This window comes from Heloderma suspectum, chromosome 1 (assembly GCF_057233095.1).
Source record: "Heloderma suspectum isolate Gila_16-S chromosome 1, 16-S_ref, whole genome shotgun sequence".
NCBI classification, from domain to species: domain Eukaryota; kingdom Metazoa; phylum Chordata; class Lepidosauria; order Squamata; family Helodermatidae; genus Heloderma; species Heloderma suspectum.
Genome location: NC_139458.1, coordinates 155,756,866 through 155,781,647, shown reverse-complemented (window position 1 = coordinate 155,781,647; position 24,782 = coordinate 155,756,866). Strand labels below are relative to the sequence as shown.

At 42.2% G+C, this 24,782-nt stretch overlaps 1 protein-coding gene across 1 annotated transcript in view; it reads left to right on the top strand.

Annotated features, from left to right (window-relative positions):
- HEG1 (heart development protein with EGF like domains 1) overlaps positions 1–24,782 on the top strand; it is a 69,498-nt gene that overhangs the window by 29,816 nt on the left and 14,900 nt on the right. The window contains exons 12-20 of the mRNA XM_084860404.1: positions 49–366; positions 927–1,259; positions 5,875–7,263; positions 8,666–8,782; positions 10,023–10,142; positions 11,512–11,603; positions 13,545–13,603; positions 15,983–16,143; positions 17,754–17,888. Coding sequence (XP_084716530.1) covers positions 49–366; positions 927–1,259; positions 5,875–7,263; positions 8,666–8,782; positions 10,023–10,142; positions 11,512–11,603; positions 13,545–13,603; positions 15,983–16,143; positions 17,754–17,888 — 2,724 coding nt within the window. The remainder of the gene's footprint in view (positions 1–48; positions 367–926; positions 1,260–5,874; positions 7,264–8,665; positions 8,783–10,022; positions 10,143–11,511; positions 11,604–13,544; positions 13,604–15,982; positions 16,144–17,753; positions 17,889–24,782) is intronic.

The window sequence follows — 24,782 nt, the reverse complement described above, 5'->3', positions numbered from 1 at the left end:
TATGAAATGTGTTTTTCCCACATGTATACATATTTAATCTCGTTTTAGGCACTGGAAGCAGTCTTCAGACAGTTAAGGGATCGGTTGCAGAAAGAAGGCTCTCCAGTGCTTCTACAGATGATGTATACCTATCAACTACATTTACGCATGGTGGAGAAAGGACCTCAAGGTCTCTACCAGATAACATCACTTCTCCTGATGCAGCAGATAGTAGCAGTTATAATACTGAAACTTCCCGGTCTGCAGAGACAGAAAAACATAATGACTCACTAAGTGAACCGCTATTCACCAAGCCATCTACTGAGCACTCACTTGAACTTTCCTCTGTAGTTCCAATGTACTCATTGTCATCAAAAGATTCATCAAGTGAGTTTTCTTTAGGACAAAGACCGAAGGAAGAATGTACTCACCATTTTTTTACTTGTGTATGTCCATATATACTGTAAATATATAGAATCCTGAAGAACATTACTTTTATATATATTATTATTTATTACATTTCTGTACCAGCCAATAGCTAAAGCTCTCTGGGCGGTTTACAAAAGATTAATATACATAAGTATTAGTATGCATGAGTATGTGTGCATGTATGTCAATACACACACACACACACACACATCAGGTTTCTAATCCTCATGACAGAAATGTCTGTTATAAATTGTATGATTTGTTCAGAGGATAAAATTTGGGTTTGTTTTTGCAAAACACAATTTGGCCCGAAGAGCATCTGGGGTACAGTATGAGCCAGTGAAATGTCACTATTTGCATTATTCCATTGGCAAAACTGTAGGTTTTGACTTAAACCAATGTCTTTCAAAATGGGGGACAATTTATAATTCACTACAGTAGTCATTCTACAGCTTCTCATAGTGATCTGTCCACTGTGAGTGCAATCTTAAATCTTCATTTCTAAATTCCTGTTTCAGCTATTGGAGGCGATCATCATTCAGTTAGCAGCTCAAGGGTTTCACATTCTTACACCGAAAACACCTTCAGTTCAGCACCTTTCAGCAAAGGAGAAGAGCAAACTATACAATCCATAATTAACACTACATTTGCTGAAGCAACTGAAAGAACCTCATTGTATATGGAAAAGTCCAACAGCTCAGAACTAAATCCTTCCTCGCCAGAGGTATACTCTAGAAGGACTGACTTCTCAGCAAAAGACTGGGATATCTCTGGGCCTTCAACTGAGACGTTTCAAAGTCTTAGTGTATCAAGGATACCAACGTATTCTTCCTTCCAAAGTGAATCTTCAGGTTAGTTTTATTTGTACCCTGCATTGCCTGCCAGAACCAAACAAGATAAAAACTATATATTTTTTCTGAGCATTTAATGCAGGGCTGGGCAATTCTGGAGGCTCTGGGGGCCAATTTCCATCCCCTGGCCACCACCAGAATCGGTGCTGGAAATTTCAGTGGCAAATCGGCAGTGAGAAAAAAGCCACATGTTTGCTTTAAAACAAGTTGCATAGGAAGCATGTACCTTGTTTTAATGCAAAATTGTGCTCCCAAAGCACTGGCGGCAAAGTTGGTGGCACAGTGGCAGCCATTTGGGGGTGGCGGAGGGAGCAAAAAAGGATGGAGTGCGTGGGGACACGTGTTCTCCAACTGACATAAGATAACATGTTTAGTTGGATCATATTTTGTTGGTGAAACTGAAGGGTCCTTCACACTGAGCTTTTATCCTGCTATTGAGATGGCTCCCTTACAGAAGTTTGTGGGCTCTTTACATGACGCCTCGATCATTCAAGGCTTCTCCTGCACTAAATGCCCTTTGTTCCATTTTTAAATAGATGATAGATAATGAGCTATCGAATTACCTGGTTGTGTTCCACTTCAGTTTGCTCCATGAAAAGAGGAAAAGCAGCAAGAAGGGGAGCAAGATCAATGAAAAATAATGGAAGACTCATACAGGGAGAAGGAAGGGGAAGGGGTGGGGGGAATAGGAAGCATGTGAAAAAGGGAGTCGTGATCCTGCATTTAAAACAGAAGCAGAAAGCCCCATTTTAAATGCAGGATTTTAGGCTGGTGTAGAGATGCGCTGGATGAAGCTGAACCAGAAAGAATTATTGCTTTAATGTACTTCATGTGTCCTTTTATTCTGGGATCAACGAGCTCCACATGTTCTCAGTGAATTGGACCTCTTATCAGTGGACAACTAACAGTTGGCATGTTGGGCAGCATGCTCATCATTGGTTATGCATCAGATGTTTAACACACTGCGTGCTCTGCTTTGTAGATCCCCACGTTGGATCCTACACTGTGGCCCAGCAAAGATGACCAGCTTACCAAGTGGTAAGGTTTTCCACAACCAGTTTGCTTGGTCATCTGTGCTGATGTGGTGAGATTTTAATTCTTGCCATGGATTCTAATGTGCGCTAAAGGCGAGGGGCCTGAACAAGTAGTAAGGCTTTCCTCCTATTAACCACTTGGTGAGCTGGCCATCTGCATTGTCCTTGAGTTGTCCTACACCACCTACTTTCTCTTCACTCAGGTACACGATGACATTGGTCAGGTCATCCTAAAGCTTTGCTGTCACTCCCTCTGGTTCCCCAAACAAGCCCAAACAAGCCCACACAACCAGAAGAACCGGGTGCTGCCCTTTTCCGCAGTTGGCCATAACTCAGTGATAGAGCACAAGGCTTTGCATGCATAAGTCCCCAAATTCAGTACCTGGTTTCTTAGGAGATTAGGAAAGGGTCCAATGTAGCAAGGCTAGGAAAGACCTCTGTCTGAGACTTTGAAGGACCATAGCCTGTTAGAGTAAGCTAGGTGGTCTAATGGTCTGAGTAAGTTCAGATGTTCATTATCAGAATAGTAGAAATGGAAAGCATTCAGTCTAGTCTAACAATGCATCCTGAGGCTATGGGGAGATTCAAAAGAACAGCCTGACACAGTATTTTACATGGCAAACCTGCAATGGAATGACTTGATGACTGCCAGCTTGAATCCTTTGATGTATCTGCACAAATCTGCAGAGCCATGGCATGTAGCCATGTCCTGGCTCATCCTCACTATCTTTGCTTCCTTGTATGTGGTTGACTCCCAGTCACATCATACTATCTGTGACCTGGCAAGGCATGCAGTCCACCAGCCCCCTCACCCAAAGAATATCATGTTGTCAACATCAGTTGCCACATTCAAACTGGCCACTTAAATCCACCCACAGCCTTATGGGAATGGGCCAGAAAGAGCATGTGAAATTAGTGCTTCTCCTATGGCACTGACTACTTTTCCCTTCTGGCTATGCAGGTTTTAACATGTAATGCATAAAGCCGAGTATGTTCTGGATCCTGTATATCTTAGGAAGTGTCTCTTATTAGTTTGAATTAATTAATTAATAGAAAGTCTTGTGACCCACCTTCTCCTTCTTCAGAATTGAGGTGCTCAAGGCAGCTTACATAAAAACCAATAAAACATTAATCAATCTACCTTAATCAAGATACAAAAGAAATCCATATGTTTAATTTTTCCCTGAGATGAACTCTGTCTTTTGTATGGATAAAACACAATTGAGGGATTAGTTATTCTGCAAAGGCTCTGGGAAGGATCTGCACCTAATCAAATCTTCCAATTTGTGCTTTCATTTGTTGAAAAAATAATGTTTTAGAGTGAGTTTCTAAGCTTATCCCAGTCCCACTGGGAAATTTCCTTATTGAATTACATTTTAAGGTTATACTAATTATGGTTCTGGATGAGGATCATAAGAAGGTGCCAACAGAACAAAGATTATGCATTTGTGGCCAAAATCACATTGAAGATCTATGGCATTATATTTTAACCTGCCTGTTGTACATGACCCCTAGAGAGATTTTTTAAACCCTTGTTGACTTGTGGGAAGGGAATAGCAGAAGCCTTATGGAAACTGATTGTTTTTTAATGAGTTATGCCAACGCTTGCATAACTAACATACAAAATGGCTTTCTTTGCCTGGGCAGCAAGATCAGAAAGAAAACTAGATGTAATCGCTGTAACCTGTTGCAGAGATACAGAACTTGAACTTCTGTATCTCTGTATTCCATTCCTGCCTGGATGCATGGTTGGAAAAGCTATCTTTGTCTTTCTGTATTGTTTTCCCATAGTGCATATTTGTCATGACCTTTGGTTGGAACAATAAAATCCACTAAATGATTGACTGAAAAACCTGGCGACCTCTTTGGTTGGACTGGATCACTGGTCCAAACAACAAAAAACTAAGCCTTTGTTTGCCAGCAACAACAGCAAAAAAAATGGTCCTGTTTTCTTTTGTGTTGGCAAAACTACGTCAATGTTATCTTGAAACACATGTAATATATAGCCATAAGGATAATAAGTGCTGATTTTCTTTTATGATCATTTATTTTCATTGATAGAGTATTATAGATGTAATTTGTTGGTATGGCCTTTTAAAATCTGTATATGATGCTCTTTGTCATGACCTGTGGTTAAGACAATAATGATGCAATCCTATGGACATTTCGGCAGGAAAAGGTCTTACAAGTCCCCATGCTGGCTGGGGTATGCTGGGAATTGTAGGACTTTTTCTGTCTAAACAAGCATAGGATTATGTCTTAAACTGGTTACAATACAATATTTAAAAATACAAAACCAGCGATAAAAACTAAAACTAAGAGAGATCCAGGACTAAGCAAGAAAAGAAACCTTATGCAACAAACATCTTTAATCAGCGGCCACTGAAGCACTTTGCTAGGTAAATCCACCAATGGTCATGGTGTGACAATAGAGGGGAGGGGGACTTCTTGACCTTACCTTTCATTACCAGGTAGAGGTGAGGTGCCACCATGCCCCAAGCAAGTTGTTGAATGTATGGGCACCCGTGATGCTGTCAGCAGCCTGCACCCATGCTGTCAGTAACCATGCACCTGCACAGTGCTGGCTATGGTACACGCCTCTCGCCCATTGCCTCCTGGTGATGAAAGGTAAGAGTGGGAAAGCCCTCCTCACTCTGTTGCCACACTGTTGTGGCCAGTAGTTAACCAAGTGAACTGCTTTGCCAGCTGCCACAAACTGCGGCAAAGTCAGGGATGAACAGATCTCCACATTCTGAGTACCATTGCAGAAAAGTCCCTTTCCCACATCCCCACCAACTGTACCTCAAGAGGCAATGGGATATGCAACAGGGCTTCACGTGGTGACCTCACAGAGCAGGCAGATTTATGAGCTCATCCGGTCCCTAGCCAGGAATATTCTGGACCAGCAGACCTGGAAGAATTCTCAACAGTAGCACCAAGGTTGAAGGGTTTATTTTCAAGAAGTGCCTGCCAACCTTAGGGACTTATTCAAGCATTGTAAAACATTTCTGGTTAGGAAATCTTGTGGAGGTTAGGATGAAATAGTTGTTGATATTAGTTATGACATTTAAAAAAAATGCTTAGCTTTAATACTGTGAATTGTATTTAAGGTATTTGTTATTGTTTAAAACATTTTTTTGAAATTATAAGCCACTCTGGCCTTTTGTAAAAGATAAGCAAAGGGAAAAAAGCTAAATAAAAAAATAAATGTGTAGGGAGTTTAAATGACCCACTCACCAATGTACAACTCTGATTTTATGAACAGCTCAGTGCAATAATATGAATTATCCATTCCTAATTGTTCACTTGTTGTCCTTAGCACCCTCAACAAAAAAGATGTAGGCTGCCATTATCTTAGTTAATTGCCATCAATATTCTTACCTACCATTACTTTTGTCTAGTTTTTTCTCGCCCTCAACAAAGTTATACCTTAGTAAGCCACCATCTATCCCATGGCAGATAATTCACATAAAATGGTAGTGACACTTGTCAATAACAATACTTTGCTCCTGTGTATGCTCTTTCCCCTATCAGTAGACATTTCATGTTAATAATCATTCATCGTTCTGCTTGTGTTTCAGACACTGGAACAGACTATCAGCCAATGAGTAGCACTGACACTGGAAAAAGAACCTCTGATTCTCACACTGACAGCACATATATCTCAACCACTTTCACAAAGGGTGGGGAAAGGACGTTACTGTCTATTTCAAACAACAGCACATCAGCTGATACATCAGCAAATTCCACTTCTTATGCAGAAATTTTCAGCCCTTCAGAGTCAGTTCAGTCCTCATTTTCTGTAACTGAGACTAGAGGAAGGAACATGTCCTCAAGCGACATGGATTTCTCTGCACCGTCAACAGAACCTTTGGCTGTACGTTCCCTGAAAACACCAGGGTACTCTTCTACAGTGAGGGAGCCACATACAACACAGTTCTATTCAGAATCTGCATCAACATCTGCCAGCACTTTATCATTTTCATCTTCCCCTCCAATGTCACCAAAACAGGACGCACTTCCAACAACTCAGCCGCCTACTTTGTTTTCATCATCAGAATCCTCTCTCCTATCATCTTACTCTGCTTTCCCATCAACGTTATCATCATCCCCTCAAACACCTTCTATGACATTTTCACCCAGGCTATCATCAACAGTACTGCCCATGTTGCTGCCATTGCCTTCTTTATCGCCTTCACTTTCCTCAATGTCTTCATCGTCACAGCCTAGTGAAAGTCTTGAAACCAGTATTTCTGTAGCTGCATCTGAAGAAACAACTGGAATAGACCCACCCACAGCTGGAAGTCCCTACAGTGAGTACAACCAGACTGGGAGGCATCCATTGAAGGAAAACACTTCTCTGAGGTCAACAGGACCTTCTCCTCTCCTGACTGAAACTACTGAACAGCTTTCAGATCGTTCTTCACCAATGACAATTTCCCTAGAGGAAACCAAGGACTCAGAAGGGCAAAACATTTCTCTCCCAGGGACTAGCGTTGAAAAAAATGTTCCCATTTTGGATACATCTCCCATGTACTTGCCGAAAAGTACCACAGTTTCTGAGACAGCAAAAGCAATAACTCCTACTTTTCCAAGGACAACCACTCCAAAGGATTTGGTGGCGGTAACAACGGGAAAGAACCTTCCAAAGATAACTTTTACAACATTAGGCTTGTCTACTTTGGCATCAAGCACAGATTTTTCTGTCACCACAAAGCCTCACAAAGTTCAGCCACCCTCTCCTACGAAGATATCTCACACCACTGGAATGCCCACAAAATGGATGGAAAAGAGCAGTGCAACTACTGTTAAAGTCACAGAGCATGTTATCACTTCTACACATCCTCCCAAAATGTTTTCTTCTAGCAAAACCACTGCAGGGCCTTTTTCTACTTCACCAGTTTCCACCAAACCAACTACAGTTGCCCCGTTAGGAAGCCCAAAGGCATTTCCAACTTCCCATGGAAAAGGTAAGCCTTCTTTGAAATTGGTGACAATGGCTATGGCATGTAAAATGATTTAACATGTTGAATATCATTGATCATTTGAATAAGAATTCATTCAGCAGGTTTAAAAATTTATGAAAGTGGCTGTGAGTTTCTTAGATAGTTCTACAACACTAGAGTGACCATAAAGACCACCAATTCTAGAACCTGACTCAGAGTCAGAAATGATTTGGAGATGGAGTGAGGTGGAGGACAGATAAACTAGTTTATTTCTTTAAACTAGTTCATATGAAAAAATATGAATGGCCCCATATCAAATACATTTAAAATAAATATTTGCAGGATTTGTTTCTTAACAACAGAAAACATCATCTGTATTAACCGTGAACTCAAGTGCTGAGTTATGACAGCTATGTAGCAAAAACACAGGGCTACCAAGAAACAAGAGGGAAGTATCAGTATGCTTCAGGCTTGCAGAAGTAGAAACAATCTTCAGGGGGTCGGGGGAACCAAAGGGTTCTCTCTCACACACACATACGTATCCCTCAAAAAAAAAAAACAAAACACCAGTTCAAAGAGAACTGAGCATGCTCAGTGGCCACAGAATGCACAGTGTCCTTTGGGGTTGGAAGACAGAATGTGTCCTGGAAGAGGCCGTAGCTGGCTGGCTAGACCCTGAACAGGAGCCATCCATGCTGCAACATTTTGTTGCAGGTCCCACTTGTACAATAGCATAATGTTGTTTGCTTGCATGGCATAGTTTATATGTATCGCTATTTTGTCATGAATCACTGAATTTGCTCCTTTAGCTAAAATAATAGATTACTATTTGGCAGCGATATTCTCCAGCCTTTAAATGAGGCAGAAGTCCGTGGACTAAGTCGTTCCCACAGTGCCTAGCATATGAAATGCCATGTGTGATATAGGCTGAATTAACCGTTTTTGTCCATAGTATAAAGCAGAAGTGGGCAACTCCATGATCCCTTGTCATTGGTTGTGCTGGCTAAGGCTGATGGGAGTTGTAGGCCAAAACATCTGGAGGGCCACAAGTTGCCTACTCCTGATATAAAGCTGTATTGAGAACGCTTCCTTTTGGCTTGAAGGTGTCAGTTGCTGGTAACACTCCACAGGTGTCTCGCCTCTGGACGCCATGAGTGAACCCAGCAGAATGAATGGAAAGTGGTTTTTTATATGTGTTCTTTGGAAACCCAGCAGTAGTCATGCATATGATGGTTCTCGACTGTTCCTGCTGACTACTGGAGTGGCATATGTCACAAGTAGCTTTGTTTGTGATTCTAGATATCGGGGAGGATGCATAATTTTATAAAAGATAAATGTGTTGCCTTGATAACTGAATTGGAGATGCATCATGTTTTAGTTGCATTTGATGATCCTGACTTAAGTCTTGAAACGTTTTATTTCGCAGCCAGCGTGTGTACCACCAATACCTGTCTTAATAATGGGAAATGCATTACGGATGGCTTGATGGGCAAATTCCAGTGCCAGTGTGCAGCCAGTTGGCAAGGAGAAGACTGCAGTATGGGTAAAGGAGAAATAATGGGAGCCATTTACACCGGTGCTTTATAATGGTGAAAAACCCTTGGCAAGAAATACATTTAAAATGGCGGATCCTCTTGTTCTGGGTCAGAAATGGATGTAATTAGGGCTCGTGGAAAGCTCTAGACAGTATGAATGAACAGTGCTACAAAGATGCTTGCATTAATTTAAGTGCTTAAGAAATATTAGTAGTTATAAAAAAAGAAAACGTTTAGAAACCTAAAATTTTAGCTTTATAGGAGAAGGAGAAAGTAAGCAAACTGGAAATGTTGTACCTTCCTCAGACTCAAAAGGCATATGCAGTTTAACTGAAGAATACGATAATGGTGTGAAAGAGGAGCTGAAGGCCATCTAGCCATACCTGCTTCCTGAGGCTGTGTATCTGCCATATCCAACAAATGGGCTATATGGGCTATATGCAATGGGCTATATCATGGATGGCCAATTTCTGTATTTTTTGGAGAGCTCATCCTTTTTCCAGAAAGTGGCCCAGGGCGTAAGCAGATTTTGCTACACAAGTGGTCAGGCCCTATAATAAAACTGTTGCATAATAAAATAGTGCACATAGAACCACTACATGAGATTACAGCTTCCAAAGCATAATGCAGGTCTAATGCATGTTACCCTCTTAATAAGAGAAGATGTGTAGCAAGCATCTGTTTGCCCGCATTAGCCCCTGGAGGAAAGCAGCAGGGCTCTCTTCCTGGTGGCAGATGGAGGCAGCAGCGACTGTAGAGTGCTTTCCATCAGTTTCCCATCAGTTTCCTGTGAACTTCTGGCAGGGAAAACTACTTAGTGTCTATAGCTGTCTTAGCCAATTAACAAGAAGCTGAGAATGGATCAGGAGTGGAGTGAAAGTGGTTCCACAGCCAGCAAATAGTCTCCTAATTAGTCAGGCCAGCAAGCAAGCCCAAGCCAAGTCTTTTGTAGGAGGCAGAGAGTATTACCTGGAGTGCCCTGGTCTATTGGTGTGAGGAGGCTTCTTTTGCTAGCATGTTTGATCTCTCTAAAATCCCCTGCGTTGGCCAGAGTTGGGTGAAGGTTGAGTCCCCACCTGTGACATCGTCTAGTCGCTGCAGGCTTGAGACGGGACGATTGCTGCTGCTCAGTCACTCGCTTTGCCACAATTCTGTTCCTTTTCCCTTCACTCTTGTGGCAGCTGCTTTCCCCTGAGCAAATGGATGGTTTGCCCTTCTGCAGGCCTTTGTTTTTCTCTTCTGTTTCAGATGTAGATGAGTGTCTGTCTAACCCGTGCCCGGCCTTGGCCACATGTACTAACACACAAGGTTCATTCCAATGTACGTGTTCTCTGGGCTACCGGATGGAAAAAGGAAAATGCAATTTAGGTAAGAGAGCTGAGGGGCAAAAAATAAATCAAATAAGCTTTTAATAAGACATAAAGCCACAAACAGCTTAGATCTTTTTAATTGTAGAGGGATTGCTTGTGTTACCAGAAATACCTTTAACTTCATTTTGTTGATTTGTGACCCTAGTTTGATGGCTGCCACTTTATGACAGTATGGAATGTATATAATTTTACAGTTCAAAAGCTTGTTGACTTTATTGTGCAACTGTCAGTTAACCATATTCTTGGCAGTCTGGTAGACTCTCCCTTATCTAAGAACTTAGGCCTAATTCTTTCATTACTTCTTGGTATGATGCCTCTCAGATTACTGAATGGTGTGGGATTCAAACTGTGTGTATTCAGGAGCAAGGCAACTTCTGGGGCAGGGCACTCGCTAACAACAGCTGCTTCAGTTGTCATGGGAAGGATCACACAAACACATGTGGGAGCAGCTTCACACACACGGATCCTCATGCAATTCAGACCCAGCACAATTCCATTCTCAATGTCTCTGAGTAAGTTTCATGGGACAAGGTAAAAACAGCTGCAGTCAGCTGTTGGGGGAAGAGAAAAACCTGCTTTCCCCCCAATTGGGATCACCACGTTCAGTGTTAACCCTCATGCCAAGGAATGTTCTTGAGCATGCCCCTTTATTTTCTCTGCTATAAATGAATTTCTGTGATTCATGCATATGTGCAAAGTAAATGCTGCACAGAGGGACACCATTGCAGTTGGAGCAAAACATGCCTCCAGCTCCTGATGCTAGAAAGCCTGGCCTCTACTGATGGGGGAATCTCCCATAAGACAGCATGTGTCCCTGAAGTACATGGGCCTTCTCTCCACCTCCTCAGTATACCTAAAGTAAATGAACCTTCTCTCTCCCACCCTTTATAAGGACAGGAATTTCAATAGTTAATGAAAATGGAGATTTATAAATGTATATATTCTACATATTTCAAAAGAGCCTAATAGAATTCTCTCTCCAGAAAATATTACCATCGTTATTAAGCTTTCTGCATTACAACAGTCATTGTACTGGTCAGAAACAAAGTTTACAAAGAATCACAATATATGGCTTCCATTTGTGTATAGAAATCCCACAGATCAATCTGTCAGTCAGTTGCTTTTTATTTAAAGAAAAACATCAGGAGACACTTTTATGCATCTGCCATGTAATGTCTAGTTTGGCCCTTACAAACAAGGTTTCCATTTAAACATTTAAAAGTTTCTGTTTCCTTGTTGCAAAGAAAAGTTGGGCTTCCTTGGCATAAAAATTGAAGGGGTGTGTGTGTGTACGTGAATGACGGGGCTGGTGGTGATAGTGGGATCTGGCCGTAGTATTAGCTAATAAACTATCCTCTTGTCTTCAGTAAGAACATTTATTGGCCAGTTTCCATTAACATTTAATACAACGGGGAGGTACTCAGAGCTTCATCAAATCGAAGACAATATCATAAACATGGTGAGTGTCGAAAGCTACTTCTGCATAGTATTTATTGACAGCAGCTTTCTGGAGGCGAAAAGGGGCTTCTGCCACTGAGTGGCAATTTAGGAGGAGACGAGTCTAACAGCTTTACAGGAGAGCCTCACAAGGCAGAGGTATGAGGGCTGCTGGCTTGCAGATCCTAAATGGCTAGTGGAGCTCAGTGTGGGCTCTAAGAGCAGGGCCAACGCAGGGTGCAGCTAGTCCCTCAACAGCTGCATGGTGCTGAGCTAGCAGCCTCCTATGACCCTGGTAAGGGCATTTGATGCCACTCTCCCTTCACTGCTGAGCAGAGGCAGGAGCCCTTTTTAATTCCAGAGGATTGCCTCTGTCATGCTTTGTCTAATAAGCAACAAGAACTGCCAAACTGTAGCCCTTTCTCTTTGCCAGTAAAAAAGCCCATCTACTGTGTGTTTGTAGATTCACTTGAGAGTTAGTATTTAGCCTGAATCAGAAATGTTTTCTTGCCAAAAAAAAGTTACTTATTCCAAAACCTATTCAACTTACATTACTTGGGCAAAGCAAATTACTAGATTTGCAGAAATAGGCTGGCAGCATCACCATTTGCTATCCTGGTTTGTGGGCACATATGAAAACAGTGGGCAAACATATATTCAACAGGTGGTCTCAGAGCATGTTGAAATCAGACTTACCAGTTCAAGAAAAATAAGCAGGATATTGTCTCATGATCTCCCCATTCTATTTTCCAATCTGTAAACTGGGTACAGTTGGACTTCTGTATAATACAGTCAGCAAGCCTTGCCTTTTGATTTGAACAGACAACGAAAGGGACGACAGGAGAATAAGGGCATTCCTGCAAATGAGAGCTGAGATGTCTGATACATGGGCACTTCACCTCATTAACAGACATGGTAGTAATATACTAAGTTGAAATGTGAAATGTTGCCCCTTCAAAACAGTACCTCCTCCAGCAGAATAACATCACGTTTACACATGTCGACAGTACACATGTTATACATCAGATGCACATTTCATTGGCATCGACAAACTGTAAATGTGAGGAGGCTACTATTGGGAGCAGGAAAACCCTGTCATGGCATTTGTATAGCACATTGGAGCATTATCGCCGCAATGGCCCTCTAAAACAGCAGCTCTCTTTTTGTCAGTTAAGACGGTTTTATCTGTGACCTAGTTAACCTGGCAGAGAGAGAGAGAGTGTACTGGTCTTACCTTCACTCCTCAACATGTGCCAGAGCCATGGCTCAGTGGCAGAAGATCCCAGGTTCAGAGCCTGGTATCTCCAGTAAAGAATCAGGTGATGTGAAAAACCTCTGCCTAAGCTACACAGACAAATAGTCTGACCGGATATAAGGCAGCTTCCTGTGATACAGATTAAAGGTTAGTAGAGAAATAAAAGACTGAAAACTTTGGCTGTCCCACAGCACAAGGGAGGTGTCTTTTAAATATGTGCATGATTTTGAAAAGTTCTCTGCACGTTCTTATGGCCACCGTTTCCCCCCCGCTCTCATGACCCATGAGGTCAATACTATTTTTTAAACCTCAGTTTGCATTCAGAACTACACAGTATTCCTTCACAGTTAGTAAAACGTCACCTGTTACTCAGGAGTGCAAGCAGAGCTCAGAGCTGGCTCCAGATTTGTTTGGGTACTTGGCATGTCCCCCCGCCAACATCACCATGGCCATGGCGCATCCCCACCCCCACCCCAATGGTGCCTCCAGGTCCTGTCTTGTCCTATCAATGGACGAGCGGCGGTGGGTGGGACCTCCCTGCATACAGCAGGCAGAGAGAAGAGGAGGTGGAGGGGCATCTCTGGGCCGTTGGCAGCCATCTGGCCAAGCTTGGCTGCAAGGCGTGGCTGCAAAGCTCAGAGCTCTCCGTCGAATCTGAACCAAACAATACAATAACTACTCCTCTTCTTCTTCATTTCTTTTCTTCAGCTGAATGATTCTCTTACAACATTGCCTGGCTATTACAACTCAACTGTTAAGGCATCAAGGTAAGGAGGATGAAGCAGGGAAACAGTTGTTTTCGGTGGCCGGGTTTTGATTTGACCTCTTGCCCCCCCACACACACACTTTGACATAGTTAGTATCAGTGGAGGCTTCCACACCCCTAGAGTCCTGACTGGTTCAGACTGAAAGCCAGAGCGGATTCACCACCCCACTGACATTGGAGCCACCAACCTCCTCTGGTTAGGGTATTGCTGCTATTTGGATACCACTTTACAGTGTGATAAAACCCAAGAGCGGTTTTCCCACCCTCTGTGGCAAGAATGGGGGACCTTTTCTCTGTTGAGAAATCTGTAAGGAGGGCTGTATGGCAGCAGTGGGTGGGGCCAGAGACAAAAGTAGGTAGGACCTTCCTATGATGCCTTCTCTCTCTCTCTCTCTCTCTCTCTCTCTCTGTCCCCCCCTCCCCCCTCCATCCCTGCACAGCAGGCTGCCAACAAAGGGAAAGAATGTTTTTGCCAAAGGTCTGAAGAGATCACTTTCAGAGGGCTTTTGAAATTAGGCTGACGGCTGTAGGTTGCCCACCCCTGCTCTATGGCAATTAATTTCTTTACCATTTTTTCACCAACTGTGTAGCTGTAACTGTATAGCAGATGTAGCTGTGCAAAAGTAGCTGTCTCTGCCACCAAATCTGGCCTCAGAACCCATTTTGATGTCAACTGTCATCTCGTGTCAGTGACTGCCTGCTCAGACTGCTAGGACCCTGTCCTGGATACAGACTTTAACACACTAATCTTCCATTTTTCACATGCACCCATTTCAGCATGAACACACTCCCCTTTAGTATGCATGTGTATTTTTTGATGCATGCTTTTGTTTTACAAATATATAGTAATGTTAGAGTTGCCATCAACTATAAAAGGAGAAGCAGGGGAGGGAGGAGGCCATACTTCTCCGTCCTTGTTTCTTATTTATTCACCTGAACCTGTTCACATGTACATGTGCTCAGCAAATTCACTGTGAAGTCTTTCACTACTGCCCACTCCACATGTAGCTTCCTTCCAGTGTGATGCTAAGGAGAACCATTAATGCATCCTTCTCCAAACTGATGCCCTCCAGATGTTTTGGACTATAACTCTTATAAGCCCCAGTCAGCATGACCAATGGCCAGCAATGATGGGAGGTGTAGTACAAAACATCTGGGGGTTGCCAGATTGTTGAAGACTGCATTAGTAGTTGGGAAGAAGAGTAACTTTCCCAGTTGTCTCTCTATGTCTTAATGTTTTTAATGTTTGTTTTTATTGTGTGTTAATGTTTTATTGTTTTAAATTGTTGTCGTACACCACCTTGATGGCTTTTTAGTAAATATGGCAGTATATACATTGTAATAATAAATAAATAAATGTTGAATTGTAGATTGAAGCCTTCTGGTGTGGGGACCTGCCCGCTTCTACTCTGTAAAGCTTCATGCACCCTGATAACACTATAGTAGTGGTGGTTGTAATGGCAGTAATAGCAGTAGTAAATAACAGGGAATTTGGGCAAGAGCATTTTTGCATGCAGGGAGATAAAAAAAGGCACCTGCTGAAATTCTGTCACATACACAGCTATAAAGAAACAATAGTTCTGTCTTCCTTTGCACTTGGACACCTTGTGGTTTCTTCATGCTTTAGGGAAGTCAGGCAGGGCCAGAGTCAAAGGCAGGCAGGCCTGAGCACTTGCCAAGGGCCCACACCCCAGCAGGGGCCCACTGATGAGAGCCCCCTGTACTTTCTCCTCCTCTTCACCATTGCAGCCTGATTGTTCACCTCGCTCTGGCCCAGACAATGGTGGTGCTGAGGAGGTGCTACTGCCTATTTGTTCACTGGCTCTCTACTTGGCAAGCAAGCAAGTAGTAGTAGTGAGGAAGAGGATGAGGAGCAATAGAGCTGGTGACCATGGCAGTGAGAAGGTAGACTCACTGAGGGAAGGGGCCTATTGAAGGTGTCTTGTCCAAGGGCCCTGCAAAACCTGGAGCTGGCCCTGAAGCCATGTATTTTACCTGAAAACTATGGCATCAGTTCTCTCTTTGCCGGAGTGTGTACATTCCATCTTGTTCTCGCCAGCCAACTTGAGTAATAGGAGTGCGTTGCTCTGAAGGTTCTCAAGGAATCATGCAGGCAGAACATAGCCAGCATTACTTTTATAGTTAGAGCCAAAGCACAGTCTTTGTATTCTCCTGGGCATGTGCCATAATGGCAGCAGCACTGGTTCAACAAGGAGCAGGCAGGTATTTCCCTCTAGCATCTGTAGGAGTGCCCTTTTTGATCATGAGCCACCATTGGCAAAATGTATCCTCCAGTCTGCTGTAGTAAGCCAAGACTAGAAAAAAATGCATTCATATGGTATGTATATAATGTTAGTGCCATTTTTCACTCTCTCTTTAGGAAGTCCGGTACCATCCAAGTATCTGTCCTGAGCACCTTTTCCTTAGCCTCCAATGTCACCCTTTATGAAATTGTCAGCACTTTGCGAAGCCATATTCGAGCATGCAAAGCTCCCACAGAGACTTGCCAGTTCATCTCTAACCTTACACTGCTCCACAGAGGTAAAATTAAATGTTTAAAGTGTGTGGCTTTTATTTTTTTTAATTTTTTTAATACAACTTTCTTTTCTTTTTTTAAAAAAGCTTTCTTTCTTCCAAACGCTCTTTGCAAAGCTTTTTTTCCCCACTGGAACAGAAGTCATTTTGAAAGCCTCCCTAGTATAAAATACAGATTTCAAGCCTTCTGCTAATATGTGTGAGAAGTTTGCCTCTCTACAAAAACATTCCTGTAAATGAAATGTGGGACACACTGCAGGATTAAGGTCATTGTGTACAGGCTTTTCATCTCAAGAGATGTGGCATTGAGTTCTGACCACATGTTTTGAACCTATCGAAATGATCTGAGCACAGTTCTTACAAAGGATAGATGAAAGGGACATGTGTGTTTTCTCAAAACAGATAGATAGATAGATAGATAGATAGATAGATAGATAGATAGATAGCAGAGCTAAAAATGGGTTAGTTTATAGAAGTTTATCTGGCAGCAAGATTTTTCAAGGATACTAATCAGTGGGGAAGAAGGGGATTTTTAAAAAAACTGATTACAATTAGAAGTTCAGAGTTACAGTCCAGTACTCACTTATCTGGGAGTAAGCCTCACTGAACTCAGTAGGATTTGCTTCTGAGAAGACCCACATAGGATCACACTGTAAGTGGCATCTCAGTGTTCAACCCACTGAGGACATGCATGGCAAACATAAAGCACAAAATAACACAAAATCACCACCACCACCACCACCAAAAAAAACCCTATTTGACGCAACAGAATTTCCAGTGTGGGTGGAATCCCATCCCTTTAGGCATGGTTTTTTCTTTTTGATTTACAAGAAACATTGCAAGAAGGCAAAACATTTTCTTTCTCTACATTGAACTTGTTATTTTTACTTTACATTGTTGTTGCTGCCGCTTTTAAATTCTTCTTCTTATGCATTTCATCACCTGTTTAATTGCAGTTGTTTTTATTATGTACGTGGCCCGGCTATAACACAGCTCATAAATTGAATAAATAACAATAACTACAACTTGACTGGTACTAGGTGCTAGATGACACAGCATTCATTGTGCTGTATTTGAAACAGAAATGAGCCAGTGGTGGAAATTTCTTATTCATGGGCAGGGGACTTCAGAAACAACTTTTTGTAGTGTCATCGTCAGGAAAGGTGAAGCAGCCCATTTCTCAGGGAACATTCGTTTAAGTTTTTTCCTTTCACTACATATTTTCTCAACAAGGAAGTTTTCGTATTAAGAGAGATTACAAATTCAGTATACTCTCAGGTTCACATGGATTTAGTGTGGGCTCTGAGAAGCATATGGCTTAGCTAAAGAGAAAACAACCTATTTGGATTCCAAATATCCAAACTACCCCCTGCAATTTTAGCTCCGTTGGCATTGCATGAAACAAAACCACATTGTTGCTTTTTAATTTGAGAGATGAGCAAGAATTGTTCTGTTTTGTACCTTATGATGGCATTCTAAGGGGGAACAATGGAGTCAAATGAGTGGCATAAACAGTTTCATCTAATCCTAGTCTGGTATTTGTAGGGAAAAAGTCCAGTCAAGGTGCACTTTTTTCCAGAAAAGTTAAGATATTCCCAATGTTCTTTTTGCAATAGTTGGCGGCCTGTGTAAACACAAAGATCCGGAATGTGACAAGGAAACTTCTGTCTGCATGGACTTGGATGGCATTGCAGTTTGCCAGTGCAAGCCTGGATACTTCAAATACAGCAAACTGGATCACTCATGCAGAGGTATTGTGCGATGCGCAGCTGGATTGCTGGAGTAGCTTCTAATCTTTTGGTTCCAGTTCAAAGGATTTTTCCACAGATCGATGTGATTTCTTGTATTTCTATGCATGTTAAGGAGCTCAGGCCTCTGAATAAGTATTAAGAGCTTATTAGGTTTCCTCCTCACAGTGCTGGTTTTTCTACAGTAGAAATTGGGGATATTGTCTCCTGCTTGCTCTCCGTACCGCAATAATATTATCTTTTTACACAGCATGCTGTGTAAGTCAGCAAGATCCAGCGAAAAGATTAAAAGGGGGCAAACCAGGGAGGGGTCTGCTATGACTGTGGTGAAAGTTCAGTTTTTAGAGATGACATCGTGCAGTTAATTCTGTCTCTGTTTTGTCTGATCTCCAAGGGAAGTACAAAGATAACTGTTTTTTATTCACAGGGTGTTTGGGTGAATCCTTCACATTGTTCCAAATGAGCTGACACAAAGAGCGAATTCTTTTGAGTCTGAAAACATGGATAACATATTTAGACGCATGAGCCAATACCACTTAATTATTCTACTGGAAGTCCCTTAGATTAAATTAAAAATAAAAAATGTATTCTTTGAATATTCAGGGACCTCCTGCTCCATGCTGACTAAACCATATGGATATATCCTAGATCCTGTCTAGATTTCAGAAATATAATCTCATTTTTTTCTATTAATGGAAGTAGCCACTTCCAGTAGTCTCCATTTGAAATGTAAACAATCCCTCTCCCTCCAAAAAACTTTGGGAAATATAACATCTGAGAAACGTCTTCTAGTTTCTGTGTCTTTTAACACATGCTGCTTTAACAACATGACGATGCCATGTTCCACATGTAGAGACTAATCTGATCTAACTGGGGAAAACATTTAGGTGGCCCCCATGATGTAATATTGGGGTCTTGATGCTGGGATCTTTTGCATTAGTAACTAATTAGTTAATTACTAATGAATTCCTCTGTACAATAGCCTCAAGTATAACTAGAATGCAAGGACTGTCTTCATCCTAACACTCTGAGGTCTCCAGTATTCTGTGTGGTTGTGAGGATACTGAGAGCAGCTAAAGCTTGTAAACAACTTCCTTCACTATCCAGCCCTTCCCACCGCTACATTTTTCCTCCCTAACATATTCATTGCCCCAAAGCTTCACTTAAGAGTTTGGAGCTTAGAACAGCCTTTCCCAACTTGGTGCCCTCCACTGACCATGCTGGTTGGAGTTGTATTTATTTTTATTTATTGCATTTATTGCATTTATATCCCGCCTTTTTCCCTCTTGCAAGGAACTCAAGGCGGCTTACATTACCCTCCTCCTCTCCATTTTATCCTCACAACAACAACCCTGTGAGGTAGGTTGGGCTGAGAGTCTGTGACTGGCCCAAAGTCACCCAGTGAGCTTCCATGGCCAAGTGGGGACTAGAACCCAGATCTCCCGGCTCCCAGTCCAACACTCTTGCCACTACATCACACTGGCTGTCAGGACACTAGGTTGAGGAAGTTTGGCTAGATCACTGTCCACCAGGATCAGATGCAAAGGAGGGCAAAGCTCCTGAACCTCTTAAAAGCTGGGAATTTTGGCAAGTGCAGTTCGTTATGCAAGTGAGAGGAAAGCTGCACCTATTGATATTCCTTGTTCTACACAACTATTAAAGATACAAGAGCCTTGCCCTCCATTCTCCCTGGTCACCTTAAGCGCCTCTTCCTTTATTTCTGGCAAAATGCCCAAATACTATGACTAAGAGCCGATCCAAACATTACACCCACATGTGGAGAGACATGCTTCTATGTGGCAGTGCTCCATGCAGGGCTTGTATGAAATCTGATTATACCTAGAATTTTCATTATGTCTACTCTGATTGCAGAAGCCAGCATTTCAGCTTGCAGAAATCAAAAACTTTGGAGCTACAGATCTATAGGGAATATGATAAGATTTTAAAATCTGTTTAAGAACACAAGAAGAGCCATGCTGGATCAGACCAAAGGCCTATCTAGTCCAGCATTCTGTTCCCCCATTGGCCAACTAGATGCTTATGGGAAGCCTACAAGCAGGACATGAACGCAACAGCACCCTCCTGTTCGCATTCCCCAGCAACTGGCATACAGAAGTCCAGTATACTGCCCTGAGACTAGAGGCAATATAGCCATCATGACCTATGTCTTCTGGGTAGTAGAGCGTGATTATTAAGACAGACTAATTATCCACTGTGAAACATCAAAACTGTTATTGCTAGCTGACCGACCTCTTATTAAATGCTCAAATAATGGTGGTGTTTCAAACAGCACTGAACAATGCTGTTTATATCTGAGCTGGCTTTGAAGTAAGCTTAATTCATGGCTAATCTGGTATAGCTGATGAAAACTAGTGTGATAATGATTTCCCTCTTAGCTCTGCTAAACATAACAGTTCCTCTAGCTGTACTGGAATATAACAGAAACAAAGTGTAAATACAGAGAATGTATCAAGTTAAGGGAAGGCAATCCTAAACACAGTTACTGGGGAGTAAGCTCCAGTGAATTCTGTATACCTTACTTCTGAGTAAACATGTAAAGTTATTATGTTATTTCTTCATTTATTCTTCCTAGAATGGCCAACTAATGTACAGGTATTTACAACATATGCTGTTCATTCTCATTCCCATCAGAACATTAATACTCCTAATCCTCAAATAATAATACTCTCAAACTTTGGTGACTGGAAACTCTGCTAAGCAATAAAGATATTCCATCTGTATCTCTGAGATAACATACCTCTGCAGGCATGTACATTAACTTTGCATGTAGTCAGAGACACTCCCATTTTGCACACTACTAAATTCTGAACCCACTGTACCACCTTGCCAACTGGGTGCAGAATACAGGTTGCATTCCTTCAGAGGCTTTGTGCTATGAATTGTGGGGCAATGGTACTTAAAGGAGACAAAAATGGGTCCATATATAACCTTGCTATAGAGGACAAGGTCGCAAGGACTTGAAGGTTTGAGACACAGTGAATGGGGCTGTTCACGCAACACACTAACCCACACTCAGTGGTTGAGTGTGGGTTGTTGTTGAACCATGGGTTAGTGTGTTGTCTGAATCCAGGACATTTTCTGCAGGATGGCTTATTAACCATGCAGTGTGACTTATTAACCACCCTGAACAAGCCAGCAACAAACCATGGATTCTCAAGATGGCTTCTTCAAGAAAAATAACCCACACTGCATGGTTAACAAGCAACCTTGCAGAAAATGTCCTCTGTTCAGACAACATGCTAACCCACAGTTCAAAAAACAACCCACTCTTCAACACCAAGCCACACTCAACCACTGAGTGTGAGTTAGTGTGTTGTGCGAACCCTGTCTCTTTCTGAAAATACCTGACACTGTTCCAAATTCTTCCACTGAGGCAGAATTGTCTAGACAGTCCTACTTAAGGACTGAACAGTCCTACTTAAGCAGACCACCCCATCTAGTCCATAATGTTCTATGATGTAAAGCTTAGAAAGGCCTGTAGAACAAGGTCCACTAAGATGGAGTGAAGTAACTAAGGCAAGTAAGGTATGCCAACACTACAAGGAAAGTAAAAACAACAACAAAGAACCAGGCAGATCTGGGAATGGGATTCTTTCTGACACCAAATAAATGAATGATTTCAGTGTGACAGCAAGCCCCATCTATTGTATCTCTCCAAGAGAAAATGGAATTTTATATTAAGCTTGATTTAATATAATATCCTATCTCCATATGTTTAGTTCCCGGGATTTTCCTTATCAGCATCAGTTTCAGAAGTAACAATATATATTCCAATTACCCTTAGGCTGTACCTGTTTGACTGATGTAGATCCATCTATCTGCTGCCCTGAGTCCTGGATCTCATTCACTGTTTTATTCACATGTCCAGTATTTTGAAAATGGTTGTGTGGCTGGGTGGGTTTGCTGCATGGTGAAAAATATGCAGATGCCTTTTAGTGTTGTAGTAGGAGAAAAAGGTGATTTCTGGCTTGCAGAAAATGGCATATTTTACAGTTAACGCTTTAGAAATTCTCAGAGGGGTGGAAGCAAGATGCCAAACCTTCCCTGTCCTCCATTATGCATAGCAGCAATTTATTTGACTTGCTTGTTCCACTATTCTCCACTCCTAGCTTGTTTAATGGAAATGCTCCTTTTTCAACTGTTGGTTCCCCGTTTATGTGTGATCTAAAGGGCTGGACCAGAACCCTTGTTGTTGTTCAGTCGTTAAGTCATGTCCGACTCTTTGTGACCCCATGGACCACAGCACGCCAGGCCTTCCTGTCCTCCGCTCTCTCCCGGAGTGTGCTCAGGTTCATATTCATTGCATCGGTGATGCTATCTAGCCATCTCATCCTCTGCCATCCCCTTCTCCTTTTGCCTTCAGTCTTTCCCAGCATCAGGGTCTTTTCCAGAGAGTTTTCTCTTCGCATTAGGTGGCCAAAATATTTGAGCTTCAGCTTCAGTATCTGTCCTGCCAATGAGCAGTCAGGGTTGGTTTCCTTTAGGATTGACTGATTTGATCTCCTTGCAGTCCAGGGCACTCGTAAGAGTCTTCTCCAGCACCACAGTTCGAAGGCATCAATTCTTCGGCGCTCAGCCTGCCTTATAGTCCAGCTCTCACAGCCATACATTACTACTAGGAAAACCATAGCTTTGATTATACGGACCTTTGTTGGCAAGGTGATGTCTCTGCTTCTCACTATGCTGTCTAGGTTTGCCATAGCTTTCCTCCCAAGGAACAAGTGTCTTTTAATTTCATGGCTACAGTCACCGTCTGTGGTGATCTTGGAGCCCAAGAAAGTAAAATCTGTCACTGCTTCCATTTCTTCCCCTTCTATATGCCAGGAAGTGATGGGGCCAGATGCCATGATCTGAGTTTTTGTAATGTTGAGTTTCAAACCAGCTTTTGCACTCTCCACTTTCACCCTCAACATGAGGCTCTTTAGATCTTCTTTGCTTTCTGCCATTAGGGTGGTATCATCTGCGTATCTGAGGTTGTTGATAATTCTCCCGGCAATCTTAATTCCGACCTGTGATTCATCCAACCCGGCGTTTCTCATGATGTACTCTGCATATAAGTTAAATTAGCAGGGCGACAATATGCAGCCTTGTCGTACACCTTTCCCAATTTTGAACCAATCGGTTGTTCCATGTCCGGTTCTTACTGTTGCTTCTTGACCCTCGTACAGGTTTCTCAGGAGACAGGTAAGGTGGTCTGGTACGCCCATCTCTTTAAGAATTTGCCACAGTTTGTTGTGATCCACACAATCAAAGGCTTTAGCGTAGTCAATGAAGCAGAAGTAGACGCTTTTCTGGAATTCTCTTGCTTTCTCCATGATCCAGCGAATGTTGGCGATTTGATCTCTAGTTCCTCTACCTCTTCGAAACCCAGCTTGTACTTCCAGTAGTCCTCAGTTCACATACTGCTGAAGCCTAGCTTGTAGGATTTCGAGCATAACCTTACTGGCATGTGAAATGAGCGCAATTGTACGGTAGTTTGAACACTCTTTGGCGTTGCCCTTCTTTGGAATTGGAATGTAAACTGACCTTTTCCAGTCTTGTGGCCACTGTTGAGTGTTCCAAATTTGTTGGCATATTGAGTGCAGCACTTTAACAGCAGCATCTTTTAGGATTTTAAATAGCTCAGCTGGAATACTGTCATCTCCGCTAGCTTTGTTGTTACTAATGCTTCCTAAGGCCCACTTGACTTCACTCTCTAGGATGTCCGGCTCAAGTTCAGTGACCGCTCTATCATGGCTATCAGGGACATTAAGATCTTTCCTGTATAGTTCTTCTGTGTATTCTTTCCACCTCTTCTTAATCTCATCTGCCTCTGTTAGGTCCCTGCCTTTTTTGTCCTTTATCATGCCCGTCTTTGCACAAAATGTTCCCTTGAGATCTCCGATTTTCTTGAAGAGATCTCTAGTCTTTCCCATTCTGTTGTTTTCCTCTATTTCTCTGCATTGTTCATTTAAGAAGGCCTTCTTGTCTTTCCTTGCTATCCTCTGGAACTCTGCATTCAGTTGGATATATCTTCCCCTTTCTCCCTTGCTTTTCCCTTCTTTCCTTAGCTACTTGTAAAGCCTCATCAGACAGCCACTTTGCTTTCTTGCATTTCTTTTTCTTTGGGATGGATTTCGTTGCTGCCTCCTGAACTATGTTATGGACCTCTGTCCATAGTTCCTCAGGCACTCTGTCTATCAGGTCTAATCCCTTAAATCTATTCATAAGGGATATGGTTTAGGTCATACCTGAATGGTTTAGTGGTTTTCCCTACGTTCTTCAATTTAAGCCGAAATTTTGCAAGAAGCAGCTGAGCCACAGTCAGCTCCAGGTCTTGTTTTTACTGACTATATACAGCTTCTCCTTCTTTGGCGGCAAAGTACATAATCAATCTGATTTCGATATTGACCATCTGGTGATGTCCATGTGCAGAGTCACCTCTTGTGCTGTTGAAAAAGAGTGTTTGCTATGATCAGCGTGTTCTCTTGGCAAAACTCTATTAGCCTTTGCCCTGCTTCATTTTGTACACCAAGGCCATGCTTGCTTGTTATCCTGGTGATTTCTTGACTTCCTACTTTAGCATTCCAATCCCCTATGATGAAGAGGACATCTTTTTTTGGTGTTAGTTCTAGAAGGTGTTGTAGGTCTTCATAGAACTGATCAAACTCAGCTTCTTCGGCCTCAGTGGTTGGAGCATAGACTTGAATTACTGTGATATTGGTTTGCCTTGGATTCGTACTGAGATTATTCTATCATTTTTGAGATTGTACCCCAGTACTGCTTTTCCTACCCTTTTGTTGACTATGAGTGCTACTCCATTTCTTCTACGGGATTCTTGCCCACAGTAGTAGATATAATGGTCACCTGAATTAAATTCGCCCATGCTTGTCCATT